General features: G+C 38.6%; 1 protein-coding gene across 1 annotated transcript in view; it reads left to right on the forward strand.

Annotated features, from left to right (window-relative positions):
- Window positions 1-15,685, forward strand: part of SI (sucrase-isomaltase) — a 439,774-nt gene that overhangs the window by 106,055 nt on the left and 318,034 nt on the right. Inside the window, exons 17-20 of the mRNA XM_075340661.1 lie at window positions 2,078-2,194; window positions 5,566-5,720; window positions 8,110-8,194; window positions 14,876-14,932. Coding sequence (XP_075196776.1) covers window positions 2,078-2,194; window positions 5,566-5,720; window positions 8,110-8,194; window positions 14,876-14,932 — 414 coding nt within the window. The remainder of the gene's footprint in view (window positions 1-2,077; window positions 2,195-5,565; window positions 5,721-8,109; window positions 8,195-14,875; window positions 14,933-15,685) is intronic.

Consider the following 15,685-nt stretch of genomic DNA (forward strand, 5'->3'; position numbering starts at 1 on the left):
ATACAGTATGTGAAAAAGGATAGATTTTCATTAGTGTTCCGGATCCAATTTTCAACTGTATTTGACAGTTGTTACATTACTAATTTTCTTGTATATCATAAAAATATGCTACCTTAATCCTACTCATTGCAATGTTAAAAATAGACATCTGTGGGATTTCCATGATTTTCATGGAACCATAAACTTGTATGACTTGTCTCTATGATGGACAAAAAGTATTGTCAAACCATATAATAGTTATTTGAAAACACAGATATAGTACAGACATGAAAAACAGATGTTTGAACAAGGCATTAAGGACCTGCAGACAACAATGCACCATGTTCCAAATAAATATGCAAATTATATTTTTCTCTGATTTTCCTAAATGGTCGGTGCAAATGACAGTCAGTCTAATAAAAATCATCACCCGGTAGAGTATACATCGAATGTTATTGAAAAAAACCTCTGAATGATAATATAATCTTCAAAATAAAAAAAATCTCAAAATGCACTGTTCCAAATTATTAAGCACAGTATTAGGCACAGTGGAGTTTCTAAACATTTTATATGTTTTAAAGAACTGAAAATGCTCACTTGTGGAATTTGCAGCATTAGGAGGTTACATTCACTGAAATATAAAGCTATTTAAATCCAAAACATCCTAACAGGCCAAGTTACATGTTAACATAGGAACCCTTCTTTGATATCACCTTCACAATTCTTGCATCCATTGAACTCGTGAGTTTTTGAAGAGTTTCTGCTTGAATTTCTTTGCATGATATCAGAATAGCCTCCCAGAGCTGCTGTTTTGATGTGAACTGCCTCCCACCTCCATAGATCTTTTGCTTGAGGATACTCCAAAGATTCTGTATAGGGTTGAGGTCAGGGGAAGATGGTGGCCACACCCTGAGTTTATCTCCTTTTATCCCCAGATCAGCCAATGACACAGAGGTATTCTTGGCAGCATGAGATGGTGCATTGTCATGCATGAAGATGATTTTGCTCCTGAAGGCACATTAATGCTTTTTGTACCATGGAAGAAAGTGGTCAGTCAGAACCTCTGTATACTTTGCAGAGGTCATTTTCACACCTTCAGGAACCCTAAAGGGGCCTACCAGATTTTCCTCATGATTCCAACCGAAAAAACAACTCCTGCACCTCCTTGCTGACGTCACAGCCTTGTTGGGACATGGTGGCCACCCACAAACCATCCACTACTTCATCCATCTGGACCATCTAGGGTTGCTCGACACTCATCAGTTAACAAGTCTGCTTGAAAATTAGTCTTCATGTATGTCTGGGCCCACTGCAACCGTTTCTGCTTGTGAGCACTGGTTAGGGGGGGCCGAATAGTAGGTTTATGCACCCCAGCAAGCCTTTGAAGGATCCTACACCTTGAGGTTTGAGTGACTCCAGAGGCATCAGCAGCTTCAAATATCTGTTTGCTGGTTTGTAATGGCTTTTTAGGAGCTGCTCTCTTAATCAGATGGACTTGCCTGGAAGAAACCTTCCTCATTCTGCCTTTATCAGTACGAACACGTATGTGCTCAGAATCAGCCACAAATCTCTTCACAGTACGATGATCACGCTTAAGTTTTTGTGAAATATCTAATGTTTTCATCCTTTGTCAAAGGCATTGCACTATTTGATGCTTTTTGGCAGCAGAGAGATCCTTTCTCTTTCCCATGTTACTTGAAAACTGTGGCCTGCTTAATATTGTGGAACATCACATCCAGTTTTCATTTTATTGGGCTCACCTGGAAAACCAATTATCACAGGTATCTGAGATTGATTTCCGTGATCCAAAGAACCCTGAGAAACAATACCATCAATGAGTTTCATTGAAAAAAAATAAATAAATAATCGCTATGACACTTAAATCCAATTTGAATAATAATTTGGAACATGGTATGTGTGTAAGAAAAACTACAAAAACATTGTCTTTCTAGTGCCATATATAGACAGTACCAATTGTATAAATCATTTTGCATTGATGAACAGGGCAGTCAACAAAAGATGTGACTAGGTAGACAGTGTTCTCTCCGATCGCATGATACTATTTTAGATATTTTTTGCATCTACATTTTGTCTTTAGATTGGTGCAGATATTTGTGGCTTCTTTGATGATTGCACTGAAGAGCTATGCACACGATGGATGCAAGTTGGGGCATTTTATCCATTTTCTAGAAATCACAATGCTGAAAATTACAGGGTAAGTTTTTCATAAATAAAAATGTTGCCATTATATGTCAGCATGTTGTAAAAATAGCATGGATTAGAATAGTAATAATTGACTATTCTGTCATGCAGTGTCCAGTAAAAAATGAAACAAAGATATAAATATATATGTATTCAGCTTGGGACCCTATTAGTGACAGCTAGTTTACAAGGGCATGCATCACAGACTTGTATAGAAAAGCTCCTAATACATGCTGTGTATATGTAACAAATGACTGAAACCATTTCTCACTCATCGGCTATAATAGCATCCATACACTTATAAGTGATGAAAAGCTATTGAAAAGTTCAGGACATATTTGTTAATGGATGCCATTATACTTTATACAGCTATCACACGTGGCTTTAACATAGACTTAGGCAGCTTTTCCCAATGGCTACTCCAAATGTTAGCTATCAAAGAGGCCTTATTGATTAACTTTTATTTCTTTAGGGAGGGTAATAAAATCAAATAAAACTTCACTTTTTTTTTTCCACTTATGTGAACCCTGCGTTATAAATGTTTACTTTATGGTACTCATATGTATGCACTGTGATTTTATTTACTGGGGCACATGTAATTGCATATCTTTTATTATTTTTTTATGGAGAAATGGGAAAAAACAGCAATTCTAACATTTTTAGTATTTTTGCACCATTGGAGATATGGATACAATTATGACTAAGAGTAAGAATGGCTACGTTTAAAGCACGTATGTTTATCAACGATTTTCATATTCCTATGTTAACTGTTGTCTCTCATGCTTATAGATGAGTGAACTGTTTGGTGCTCGGGTACTCGCTAAGGCTAATGAGCATTTTGATGCTTGTGTACTCGATACTCATTTAGAGAGTATAATGGAAGTTAATGGGGAACTTGAGCATTTTTCTGGATGATTTCCAGGAAAAATGCTTGAGTTTCCCATTGACTTACAAAATAGTTTTAAATAAGTATCAACAAGCATCAAAACGCTTGTTAGGCTTACCGAGCATCCGATAACCGAGCAGTTCATTCATCCCTATTTATGATCAAATAATACATTTTTAAAGTTTTATTCTACTATAGCAGTGAAGCCCCATTTTTTCAATGTTGTTCTAACTACAGTGGGCTCTTCCTGATTCCCAGGCTTCAGTCATTTATGGAATCATAGTGTGATTGGTTTGTGATGACTAATCTGTGGTTGAAATACTGTATCAATTTAAATTTTTGGGGGTGGGTAGTTTTTTTTTATATCTTAGATTTTATTGAAATTAATTTCTCTATTTTGTCACACTATGGACCCAAACAATGTATAGTCCATTAGCAACTGGTGTTGGCTGTATATTACCGTGGTTAGCTGCTGCTGATGGCACAAGTGCTGATCATAGATAATCATTCACTAACCATTCATTGGAGCTAAATATCAGCAATATAAACAGCCAGCACTGTAATTTTTGCCTATTATAACTCCTGAATGTATCGGGTTCAGCGGGTTCTGATGGACTTACAAAAAAAGTCTGGTTTGGGACGTGACTGGACTTGATCTGAATGTTACTCCAAACATCAAACCCAATATAAGGCTATGGCAGCCTAACTTAAGTGTTATAAAATGGTGTTAGTAAGGGCTAGGGGGCTGCAAAAGGAAGCAAAATAGGGATTAAAGCAGGACAATTATACTTACCGGCTTTCAGTGCGACAGCATCTGGGTCCGCTCATTAACCCTTATGAATATTCACTGCTTCCCCCACCCACCCACTGTGACAGTGTCTGTGCTTGGTCGCAGTTAAACTGCCCTCACACTGTCTGTCTGGGTCACTGAAGTGGAGTGTAAAAATAAAGAAATTGGAAAAATAGCATAAGGTTGCTCATATTTTGATACCCTGCACAAATAAGGCAGACAGCTGGAGGCTGTAGACCCCAGCTTGTACATTATTTTGGCTGTGTATCAAAATATGCCCTTTTTACATTATTTACATAAATAATTAAATTAATAAGTATGTGGTCCCTCCCAATTTTGATAGCCATGCAAGATAAAGCAGACATCTGGGAGCTGGTATTCTCATGCTGGGGAGACCCATGGTTATTGGGCTCTCCCCAGTCTAAAAATTGCAGCCCACAGCCTCTTCAGAATTGGCAAAAATCCATTAGATGCGCAAATACTGGTGCTTACCCGACTCACTCTCTTTCATCAATTAACCCCCAAAACATCCATGCAGGTTCAATGTAATCCATAGCACAACATCCCACGACAATCTCGATCCTGGGGATGCAATGCACAGTCACATTAGAAAACGTGACCACGCACTGCAACATCAGGGACACAGTGACATCACTGAGTTTACATGAGCTCACCGCTGATGGTTCCCATGTTACCCCACCTTTGGCCTCAGGTAAACTCCCCCCAGGGGAACTCTATGAACCCACCTGAGGTGATCTCAATGCCATATTTCCTTTATTTGGTTCCAGACAATCTGCATCTCTTGGAATTAAAAAGAACCAAAAAATGTGATTTCTGTAACAAAACTGCATTTTTTGGCAGAAAAATGAGTTTTTTGGTGCATTTTCTACCACTTATTTAAATACAGAAATGCCACATGGGTCCCTCATATTTTGATACACAGCACAATGCACACAGCTGGGGTCTGCAGCCTCCAGCTATCTGATTTATATGTGCTGGATGTCAAAATATGGGGGGCTTCACATCAATTTTTCCAATTATCTATTTTTACACTCCACTTTGAACACCCAAACAACTAGTATGAGGTCAACCAATTAGAGACGCTGGCAGTCTGACTTCAACCAATCACAAACGCTGTCATAGAGGGTGGGCGTGGGAAGCAGTGAATATTCTTATGCTTGATGAGCAGACTGGGAAGCAGTGTCACAGCTGCACGGACACTCAGTAAGTATAATTGTAAATATAATTGTCCTGCTTTAATCCCCATTTTGCTTCCTTTTTTGTTTATTTAATCCTTGTCGCCAAGCCCGAACAGTAGCACGGATTTCCCTGAACAGTCTGTGTTCGGGGTACAAACTTCCAGTTCAAGTTTGTCCATCACTTATCATTTTTTTGCTAAGAACATGACAATTAAGTAAATCCATTTGGGAGGAAGAGATTAATGAAAAAGAGAGTATATAACTTCTGTGTGTAAATCATCATGTTTTGATCAAAACCCTAACATGGGTGAAAATTTAATTAAATTGACTCTATTTTACTTTATGTGGGAAGACCATTTTGTCTGGTTATAACATTGACCTCCAGAGTTTAGAGAAGTTGATAGTTACCTGACTGATGCACTGTTTTCTTTGCTAGTAAATCTCTAGTACTTAGGAAAAGTATTTTGTTGAGTAATAAAATATTATTGTATCGATTTATTCCATGTTAGGCACAAGATCCTGCCTTTTTTGGAGCAGACTCCATACTTGTAAAATCATCAAAACATTATCTAAACATCCGATATACTCTCCTTCCATACCTTTACACTCTCTTCTACAAAGCGCACACTAAAGGAGAAACAGTAGTGAGGCCTTTACTTCATGAGTAAGTATCAACATTAAATTCTATCTTCTGATATATGTTTGCAAAACCTTCTCATTGAAGCAGTTTATTAAAAATGGGCTACTTTACTGCAGTAATTCTAGCTGTGAAAAGGAAGAGATAAAAGAAAAGAAATCTAAACAAAAATAAACTACTATTAGTGATGAGTGAGTTCTACCATCCTCATGTGCTCGGTACTCGTAACGAGCCGTTGGATACTCAGGTGGGCGCAATTCAACCACTTAAGAATAATGGAAGTCAGTGTTTGACAGGAATTGAGCATTGTTCCAAAAGATTTCCCAAAAAATGCTTGACTTCCATTATACTCATGTGCTTGAGTCACGCTCATCCAAGCATTCAACTGCTGGTTGCGAGTACAAAGCATCCGAGCATGCTCGCTCATTACTAACTACTATGCAATGAAGAAGAAAAACAAGTTTATCCAATTAGCGGTTTTAGAATACCAGCAATATCAATAAATTATTAACAAAATTTTATAAGATATGTTCTTTACCTCTTGCCTTACAGGCACAGTAAGCAGAAAACATCTTTTTTACAGCAGTATATTCTGTGAATGGTGAGCACAAAGGCCAGGAATATACAGTAGTGACCAAATGTTTAGAATTTGTTTTTATAAAGTGTAACTACTTCTGTCTGGTTGTTGTGATGCCTTTTTCCTTGAGATGAATTGAAAGTGTATGAAGTTGTCATCATGTAAGACCTTAATTGTAACCAAAATGCTTTAAAATATACGGCTGGTCATTTAATTAAAGAAAACTGACTGCCATAGATTTGCATATTTATTGATCACAAAATAGAGAGTAATTCATTTTTCACAATGCCGTAACTTAGTATTTTGTAGCAAAGACTCTTGCTTTAATTACTGCACCATACCAACAGTGCATTGAAGCCACTAGGGTATCATAAGACATCTTCAGGGATCTTGCTCCACTCCATTTGCAAATCAGCAAACAATTAATCTTTATTGCTATAGGTAGGGGCACCAACTCGTCGCCCTACCTCATCCCACAGGTAATCTAATGGGGTTGAAATCAGTTGATTGGCCATTGCAACAAGCAAACATTTTACTAACCAAATTTTGATGAACTTGAATGTGAGCTTAGTATGCTTGTCTTGGTAGAATTTCCAGCCCCTAACTACTTTGGTTTTACCATATGGCAGCATTACATTCTCCAGTATATCCATGTGCATTGTAGCATTCATATTTCATTAATTCTATGCAGAGGGCCAATGGCAGATGCACAAAAGCGACCTCAAACCATGAAATTGCCACCACCATGTTTCACTGTAGGTGTTTGGTACCTTACATCATTACGTTTTCCAAATAGTCAGTATACATAGTGCTTTCCATCACTATCAAACAGCTTGAACTTGGGTTTATCCGACCACAGCATCTTAGATCAATTTGTCATCTTCTAGTCGATTTGTTCTTTGGCAAACTCAAATCAGACTTTTCAGTTCTTTGCAGAAATGAAAGACTTCATGACTGGAACCCATGCATTCAAGCCTACTGCTCGTAGCCATCGCTCCATAGTTTGTCATCTAACTTTGACCCCATATTCTTTGTTCATTTCATGCAAAATCTGTGCAGAACATTTATGGACGTCAGATACAGACTTTTTCTTAATGTGATCAACTTTGTAGGACATTTTCCATGGTCATCCACATTGAGATTTTTCAGCTGTTCTATTACCTTTTTATTTCTTTATTGTATGTGACACTTGACTCTGAGAACAGTTGAATTATTTGGCTACCTCTTTTTTGCTTTTGCCTGACTTCACTCTCAGAAAAATAAGCTTCCTGAGATCTGGGGATAAATTTGCCTTTGTCTTTGCCATATTTTACCCTAAAATTAACAGAAACAAAGAAAAATTAGGCAAAATTTGCACATACAAAATATATAAAACATTTGGCAGATCAAATTTGGAAAACTAACACATAAAGGGATAAAACAATGTCAAACACAATTTTCACCCTTAGAGCTGAAAGCCATTTGCTTCTGCTTTACTAAAAATCACCAGGAAAATGGCATTACAACAACCAGACAGAAGAAATCACACTTTAAAAAGAAAAAAAGCAAAACATTTGGTCGCTACTCTACAGTAGCAAAACTATTTTCTCCATGAATGAAGTGTATGTTTTGATTCTCCTTTATAAGTGTTCTTAAAATTACAACTATTATTATATTTTAGGGAACTATTGTTTAGCTGCTCATATTATATTAAGGGTCTTCACACAGAATATTTGGTTCTTTACTTCAAAATATGTAGCATTGCTCTAAATTTAAACATGGCTGTCTTAGAGAATTTTATAGGCAGGTTAAATACCTACCTGATGGATAAAACCTTCCTTTCTAATTCTCTTTTTGTAGATTCTATGATGATTCAGAAACATGGGCAATCGACAGACAATTTTTATGGGGACCTGGCCTTCTTATAACACCAATTCTTGATCAGGTGCATACATGATATCCTTTATCTCTACATCTATTAGTGTTTTATTTGTTTATATTCTTGTTTATTTCATTTATGTAAATAATTTTGATTTATTTACTGAGTCGCAACCTTTCTGAATATAAAATCTGATACATTTTCATGAACAGTATTATAGTCTTAGAACATCTCTCATCTTTCTATTAGGTTAATTTTAGTGCTGACATACGCAGCAACATTATCAAAAAAAGATATTGTTGCATGCTCTTTTTGATGATGATATAATGAGATATTTATGTCTAAAAGCAAATCCGTACTTACAACAATCCGCTAAGCATTAAAGCAGCACAAAGTGGTAACTGGGAAGCAATATAGCCTTTATTGAACATTCAATGTGCCACAATTCACCATAAAACTTAAAACCACTGTATTTTAGGGAAAAAAGACCTACAGTTTCCTACCCACATAATTACCGGTCAATGAGACCCTAAGCTCATAGACACCCTTTTCGTTATGGAGATACAGCTGATATAAGGAGGCTTGTACAGAATACTTCCAATGTAAAAGTATGGAAATTATTTATCCACCAGGAGGTTGAAAACTATTAATTTACTTGACTCTTGAAGCATGAATAGGTATTTCAACCCTACTATATACTTCCCTGCATTGATGGTCACAAGGATCCAAAAACAGTTAGATGTTTGGTTGGGCTGAAATCTCTGTCCGTGATTCAAGTCTCTTGCAAAGGTAGAACATAGATTTTTATTCTTAAGCTTCCAATTGTTTCAGGAAATCCACATGTACATCTGCAGCAATAGACACTATTGTTTGTGATAAAGTATCTAAACCGCACATGCAAAGGTCATTGAAAGTGGAGCAGGGTCAGCTATGACATCACCTATTGTAATTGGTGGATCTTGTGTTATCAGCTATGTGTAGACGTGTTACTTGTCATTGTCATACTGCCTCTGATGATAAGTAAATTGCTTTAAACTCTATATGAAGGGGAATGAATTATGAGTCCAAAATATCTCCAATGGCAATTGTGAAATTGCAAGATTATTGTCTGATTTTACATAAAGAGTGGGATTTTAACAAGAAAACACGTAAAAAAAAATCTCATTTAGTACAACAGGTTCTTTTCTGATGACACATTCCTTTTTTTCAACATACAATCATCTGTAACAGCTGTAATGCATCTATATGAAAAAAAGGTAGTTTTGCAAAATGTTTTAATTTAAAAATCTCCTACATTTTGGTGTCAGTAGCTACTATGCAGACTTCTCTGTGTCCATGGAAGCAGCTATGAATACAAAAAACAAACACAGATTAAGAGGAGAAAAATGTGTTTTTCAGCTCACCCAAGGAAGATTAGCTTTCCAGGAGTTAAATTAAATCCAGGCGGTGCACGGAAGGCTGAACGTCGGTAATGCAGTGCAGATCCAAGGTAAAAAGAGGTTTTTCAGCAGCAAGTCCGGTAGTATAAAATCAATCTGTATTCCATAGTCAATTAAATTAGGACATCAATATACAAAAGAGGGGGGCCATTCCCTCATACCCCTTGGGGTTGTTAAGAATCGTGTTGTCCTTACTCATAGTGTTATTTTGTATATTGATGTCCTAATTGTAATCGACTATGGAATAAAGATTAATTTTATACTACCGGACATGCTGCTGGAAAACCTCTTTTTTGCAAGGAAACAAACACAGTATACTTATATTCTAGGGTCAGAATCTACTCAATCTATCCTCTTTCATTTGCTAATTTACTAAATCTTTGTTAGCAAGGAGAATATAACAGCTAAGTGGGTAAAGATCCCATACACATTAGAAAAAAATTATCTGATTTACACAGATTAATCAGGATCAAACTATGGTCTAATTCTTTATGCAGACTTCCCAATAAGAGTTTAATCAGTGGGACAATTTTTTTGTCAGTGGTTGACTAATAGACACCAGAGAAACATTTGGCTGAACCAAGCATTCCTTTGTTTGAGGGAGTTGGGAGAGAAGACTGTCTCTTTTATGTATGGCAGCAATATAATATGTATGGGGGCCTTGAAAGGGATCTGTCAGTAAGATCAACCTGTCTAAGCAGTCTGTAGGGACACACAAGTTATAAAAAGTTGAATTAAATGACTCATTGATGTCTGTAATTTGATGTTTTATTCCAGAGAAAGCCACGTTCTTTTTAATATATAAATCAACTGTCAGTCATTACACGACTCACACTGGAAACAGCCCCTTTCATTTAAAGTATTCTCTGGTGCAGATTCTCAGGGAAATCACTGTCAGACCCATAGATCTTAAAGTTAATTTACATTTTAGGAAATAACATGAATTTCCCTAAATAAAGCATCAGATTGCACATATCAAGGTATCATTTTATTTAACTTTCTATGACCCGCATGCACATATAGATGGCTTATGAGGGTTGGTCTTATCTACAGATTCCCTTTAATAGAACCCTCTACTGTTTCTCCATATGTTTCTCTGTCATAGGACAAGCAATTTTGTTTTGATGAACTGTATATGTACAGTAGTGATGAGCGAGTATGCTTGTTACTACTCGGTACTTGCACGAGTATCACTGTACTCGGGCTACTCGGCGGGTACCGAGTAATTTCGCGATACTCGTGTTGTACTCGTGGTCTTCATCCCTGCATGTTGGTGCTCTTTTGAGAGCCAGCCCTCATGCAGGGATTGGCTGGCAGACCACTGCAATGCCACAGCCCTGTTAATTGTGGAATTGCAGTGATTGGCCGGCCCGCACAGCGTGACCGAGCCTTTATAACGGCGGGCGCGCTGTGCTCTGCACACAGCCATCTCATATTCCCTGCTTTCCCCGCCCACAGGCACCTATGATTGGTTGTAGTGAGACACGCCCCCACGCTGAGTGACAGGTGTCTCACTGCACCCAATCACAGCAGCCGGTGGGCGTGTCTATACTGTGCACTGAAATAAATAAATAAATAATTAAAAAAAACGGCGTGCGGTCCCCCCAATTTTAATACCAGCCAGATAAAGCCATACAGCTGAAGGCTGGTATTCTCAGGATGGGGAGCCCCACGTTATGGCGAGCCCCCCAGCCTAACAATATCAGTCAGCAGCCGCCCGGAATTGCCGCATACATTAGATGCGACAGTTCTGGGACTGTACCCGGCTCTTCCCGATTTGCCCTGGTGCGTTGGCAAATCGGGGTAATAAGGAGTTATTGGCAGCCCATAGCTGCCACTAAATCCTAGATTAATCATGTCAGGCATCTCCCCGAGATACCTTCCATGATTAATCTGTATATTACAGTTAAAAAACACACACACACCCGAAAAATCCTTTATTAGAAATAAAAAACAATAACAAAATCCCTCATCACCAATTTATTAACCCCGACAAAGCCCTCCATGTCCGGCGTAATCCACGGACTTCCAGCGTCGCATCCAGCTCTGCTGCATGCAGGTGACAGGAGCTGCAGAATACACCGCCGCTTCGGTCAGCTTCACACAGCAACTGAGGTGAGTAGCGCGATCAGCTGCTGTCAGTCAGGTAACTCACGGTCACCGCTGGATCCAGCGGTGGCCGTGATTAACCTCAGTGACAGCTCAGCTGATCGCTATACTCACCTCAGTTGCTGCGTGGAGCTCACAGGAGCGGCGGTGAGTAGCGCGATCAGCTGAGCTGTCACTGAGGTTACCCGCGGCCACCGCTGCATCCACCTCTGGATCCAGGTAACCTCAGTGACAGCTCAGCTGATCGCGCGGCTGTTTTCAGTTGCTGTGTGAAGCTGACAGGAGCGGCGGTGTATTCTGCAGCTCCTGTCACCTTCATGCAGCACAGCTGGATGCGACGCTGGAGGACTGTGAAGTACGCCGGACATGGAGGGTTTGTCGGGGTTAATAAATTGGTGATGAGGGACTTTGTTAGTGTTTTTTATTTCTAATAAAGGATTTTTCGGGTGTGTGTGTTTTTTAACTGTAATTTACAGATTAATCATGGAAGGAATCTCGGGGAGACACCTGACATGATTAATCTAGGATTTAGTGGCAGCTATGGGCTGCCATTAACTCCTTATTACCCCGATTTGCCAACGCACCAGGGTAAATCGGGAAGAGCCGGGTACAGTCCCAGAACTGTCGCATATAATGTATGCGGCAATTCTGGGCGGCTGCTGACTGATATTGTTAGGCTGGGGGGCTCCCCATAACGTGGAGCTCCCAATCCTGAGAATACCAGCCTTCAGCCGTCTGGCTTTATCTGGCTGGTATTAAAATTGGGGGGCCGCACGCCGTTTTTTTTAATTATTTAATTATTTATTTCACTGCACAGTATAGACACACCCACCGGCTGCTGTGGTTGGGTGCAGTGTGACACCTGTCACTCAGCGTGGGGGCGTGTCTCACTGCAACCAATCATAGGCGCCGAAAAGCAGGAAAGCAGGGAATACGAGATTGTTTAATGAGCGGCCGGCTTTTTCAAAAGAGGAAAAGCCGCCGGAGTTTAGTGAACAGCTGTGCAGCGCCGTGGCAGTGATCGGGGAACGGTAAGTAAGAGAGAGGCTGGAGACTGACCGACAGACTGTGAGAGGGGGACAGACAAGACAGAGAGAGACAGACAGAGCGAGACCGACCGACGGGAGATAGAATGAAAAAAAAATGACCGACATCGCTAGTAAAAAGCACAAAACGTGCGTTTTGGACATCGGAGTGCCACACAATGTTTTACGTAAAATCTTTCATGTATTAATCTCAAAAATTAATATACACCAGCTCTATCTCACTATTGGGTATGTGCCCTTAACATTTCCGCCATGAAAATTCATTTTGGTGTCATTTTGGAAGGTTTTCTGGTGAGTCCGTAAAAATGGCTTAAAACTCGGACAAAATTGTTCACAGCTGTGACTTTTTTGTGATAAATGCTTCAAGGGGTCTTCCCCATGCTGTTGCCATGTCATTTGAGCACTCTTCTGAGACTTTTGTGACATTTTTAGGGTTTCTACATGCTGCCGGGGGTCATTTCAGAAAAATACTCGGGTCTCCCATAGGATAACATTGGGCTCGGTGCTCGGGCCGAGTACACGAGTATCTTGGGATGCTCGACCCGAGCCTCGAGCACCCGAGCTTTTTGGTACTCGCTCATCACTAATGTACAGTATGTAAGGGCAGAGTTACACTGACTTATGACTCACCCGAGTGTAATGTGAGAAAATCCCACATTGCACTCAGCCCCATTTAAGACAATGCTGCAGCTCAGATTTGAGAGTTTTTCCTCAGCCCTAAATGAACTGTGGAAAGAAATGCAGCATGCTGCAATTGTCTACGAGTGTCTGGTCAGTCACTCCCATACAAGTCTATAGGTGCGGAAGAAACATTGGACTGCACATAGATGACATCCAAGTGCCATGTGATATACACACAGGCTGACAATGGAAGAGATGGAGAGAATCATTTTTCCATCTCCTCCACAGCTGTGATCCGATCACAAGATCATATCACAGTTGCATGACACACGGCTCATGCTCACAGCATATCACATCTGATGCTCTTGCATTGCATGCCATAAGCTCATGTGACTCCAGCCTAACAAAAATAATGTGACAATGTCTATCAAGCTACATATATACATTATTTGCTGCTTCCAAAGGAGCATTAATTTCTGAGGCAGCAACTGTGCATGGTGGCTCAGTGGTTAGCACTGCAGCCTTGTAGCACTGGGGTCCTGGGTTCAAATCCTACCAAGGACACCATCTGCAAGGAGTATTTATGTTCTCCCCATGATTGCGTGGGTTTCCTCCGGACACTCTGGTTTCCTCCCAGACTCCAAAGACATTAGATAGGAATTTAGATTGTGAGCCCCAATGGAACAGTGTTGCCATTTTATGTAAAGTGCTTTGGAATCAATAGTGCTATATAAATGAATATATATTATTATAATAATATCTCTGTACACTGTGTACAGCAGTGAATTGAGGTTGTGTATACATAATCCTATGACTTTAGGATCACTCTACAAAGGATTTCTTTGTAGTTTATAACCTTAGAAATGCATAGGTCTTTATGGGAGCTATAGCACCAAAAAGTCGGACATTTTTAATGAATGTCTGAATTTTCATTGAATTTTTCATTTTAGATGCATTAAACACCAAGTGAATGTTGCATAAATGTATCTTTAGTTCCTATGCACATATTTTGGTTTTGTCAAGCATGGCTATGGATAATTTTGGAATTTTTAAGGTACAATATTTCATAGTATTTTTTTACAAACCATGCATCAAATTTTGAAGACAGTAGCAATGAAAAAAACACTAAGAAAATATTAATTAAAGAAGGCATTAGAAAGTCAAAAATGTTGTCATTTGTCTTTTTTGTGCAAAGATTCTAGAATTTTTGATCTTTTGCATCAGCCATTAAACTTTAAAACAAGTTGATGTGATTTCACAATGGGCAGAGCCTTTGTGCATGTCCAGAGTCCAGTGCATGGGCAATCCAAATGCTATTTTTTTTAATCAGAGTGTGCCTCTTAATAAAATTTAACATACCTTATTTTATCAGGCTATTGGGTCAAGAATGGCATACAAAATGAGTGAATATAGCGTTAATGTCTAGATAGATCATCTCGGATCACACATATTTTAAAGGAATTATAACATACTTTAGTCAATGTATAAATGTTGTATACCTTCTAAAATTGGATAACTATTTATCATTTTAGAATACTGAAACTGTTTCTGCCTACATTCCTGATGCTGTATGGTATGATTATGAAACGGTAAGTCATTAAATTTAACAAGTGATTGAAACAAACATCTATAAATTATTTAATGTTGAATGCACTTTAAATAGAAAGTTAGAGATTAAAAGTAATAGTGAAAATTTTGGACGCAACTTTGCATGTGTTGGTTTTCCTTGTTCTGATTGGATTGTGCATATTGTAGGTTAAAAATAAGGTTTTCAAAATCAAGATGGAACACAAATGAATACAAGTAGTAAAAATAACCACTTGTGAAACAAACCACAATATCTGTTAAATCTTATCTTCTTCAAAGTATTTCCGGTTTAAACTAACAGCTTTACACTCTCTGCAATCTCTCAAGTAGCTTCATCATTAACCTGGAATAGAGGCCAGAGAACAGATATGCTTTGTCAAGGGTTCATTTGTGCAATCACCTGCCTGTGTTTGCAACTATTAGGTTTGTTTTGCAGAGGCAGTGTTGGTGCAAAGATCCATACAGTGTAAATCTCTCTTCAAAAACAGAATATAGCAAGGACCGCTAACACAAGACAGAAATGACAGTCCATCATTCTGGGTTGCTAACTGTCCAGAAATTCCAAGATAATCCATAAAAACATGGTATTTTTTTTGCATGTTCATAAAAAAGTTAACCCGTCCATGACTTTTTTGAGGTTGAAGAAACTTTTCCAGATTATTTTTATTGTAGTTATCTTCATGTCACAGTTTACAGTGTATGCAGCTCATGTCTTCATATCAGAATTATAGGCTGTTGACATATATCACTTATAA

Source organism: Anomaloglossus baeobatrachus, chromosome 3, assembly GCF_048569485.1.
Source record: "Anomaloglossus baeobatrachus isolate aAnoBae1 chromosome 3, aAnoBae1.hap1, whole genome shotgun sequence".
Lineage (NCBI taxonomy): Eukaryota > Metazoa > Chordata > Amphibia > Anura > Aromobatidae > Anomaloglossus > Anomaloglossus baeobatrachus.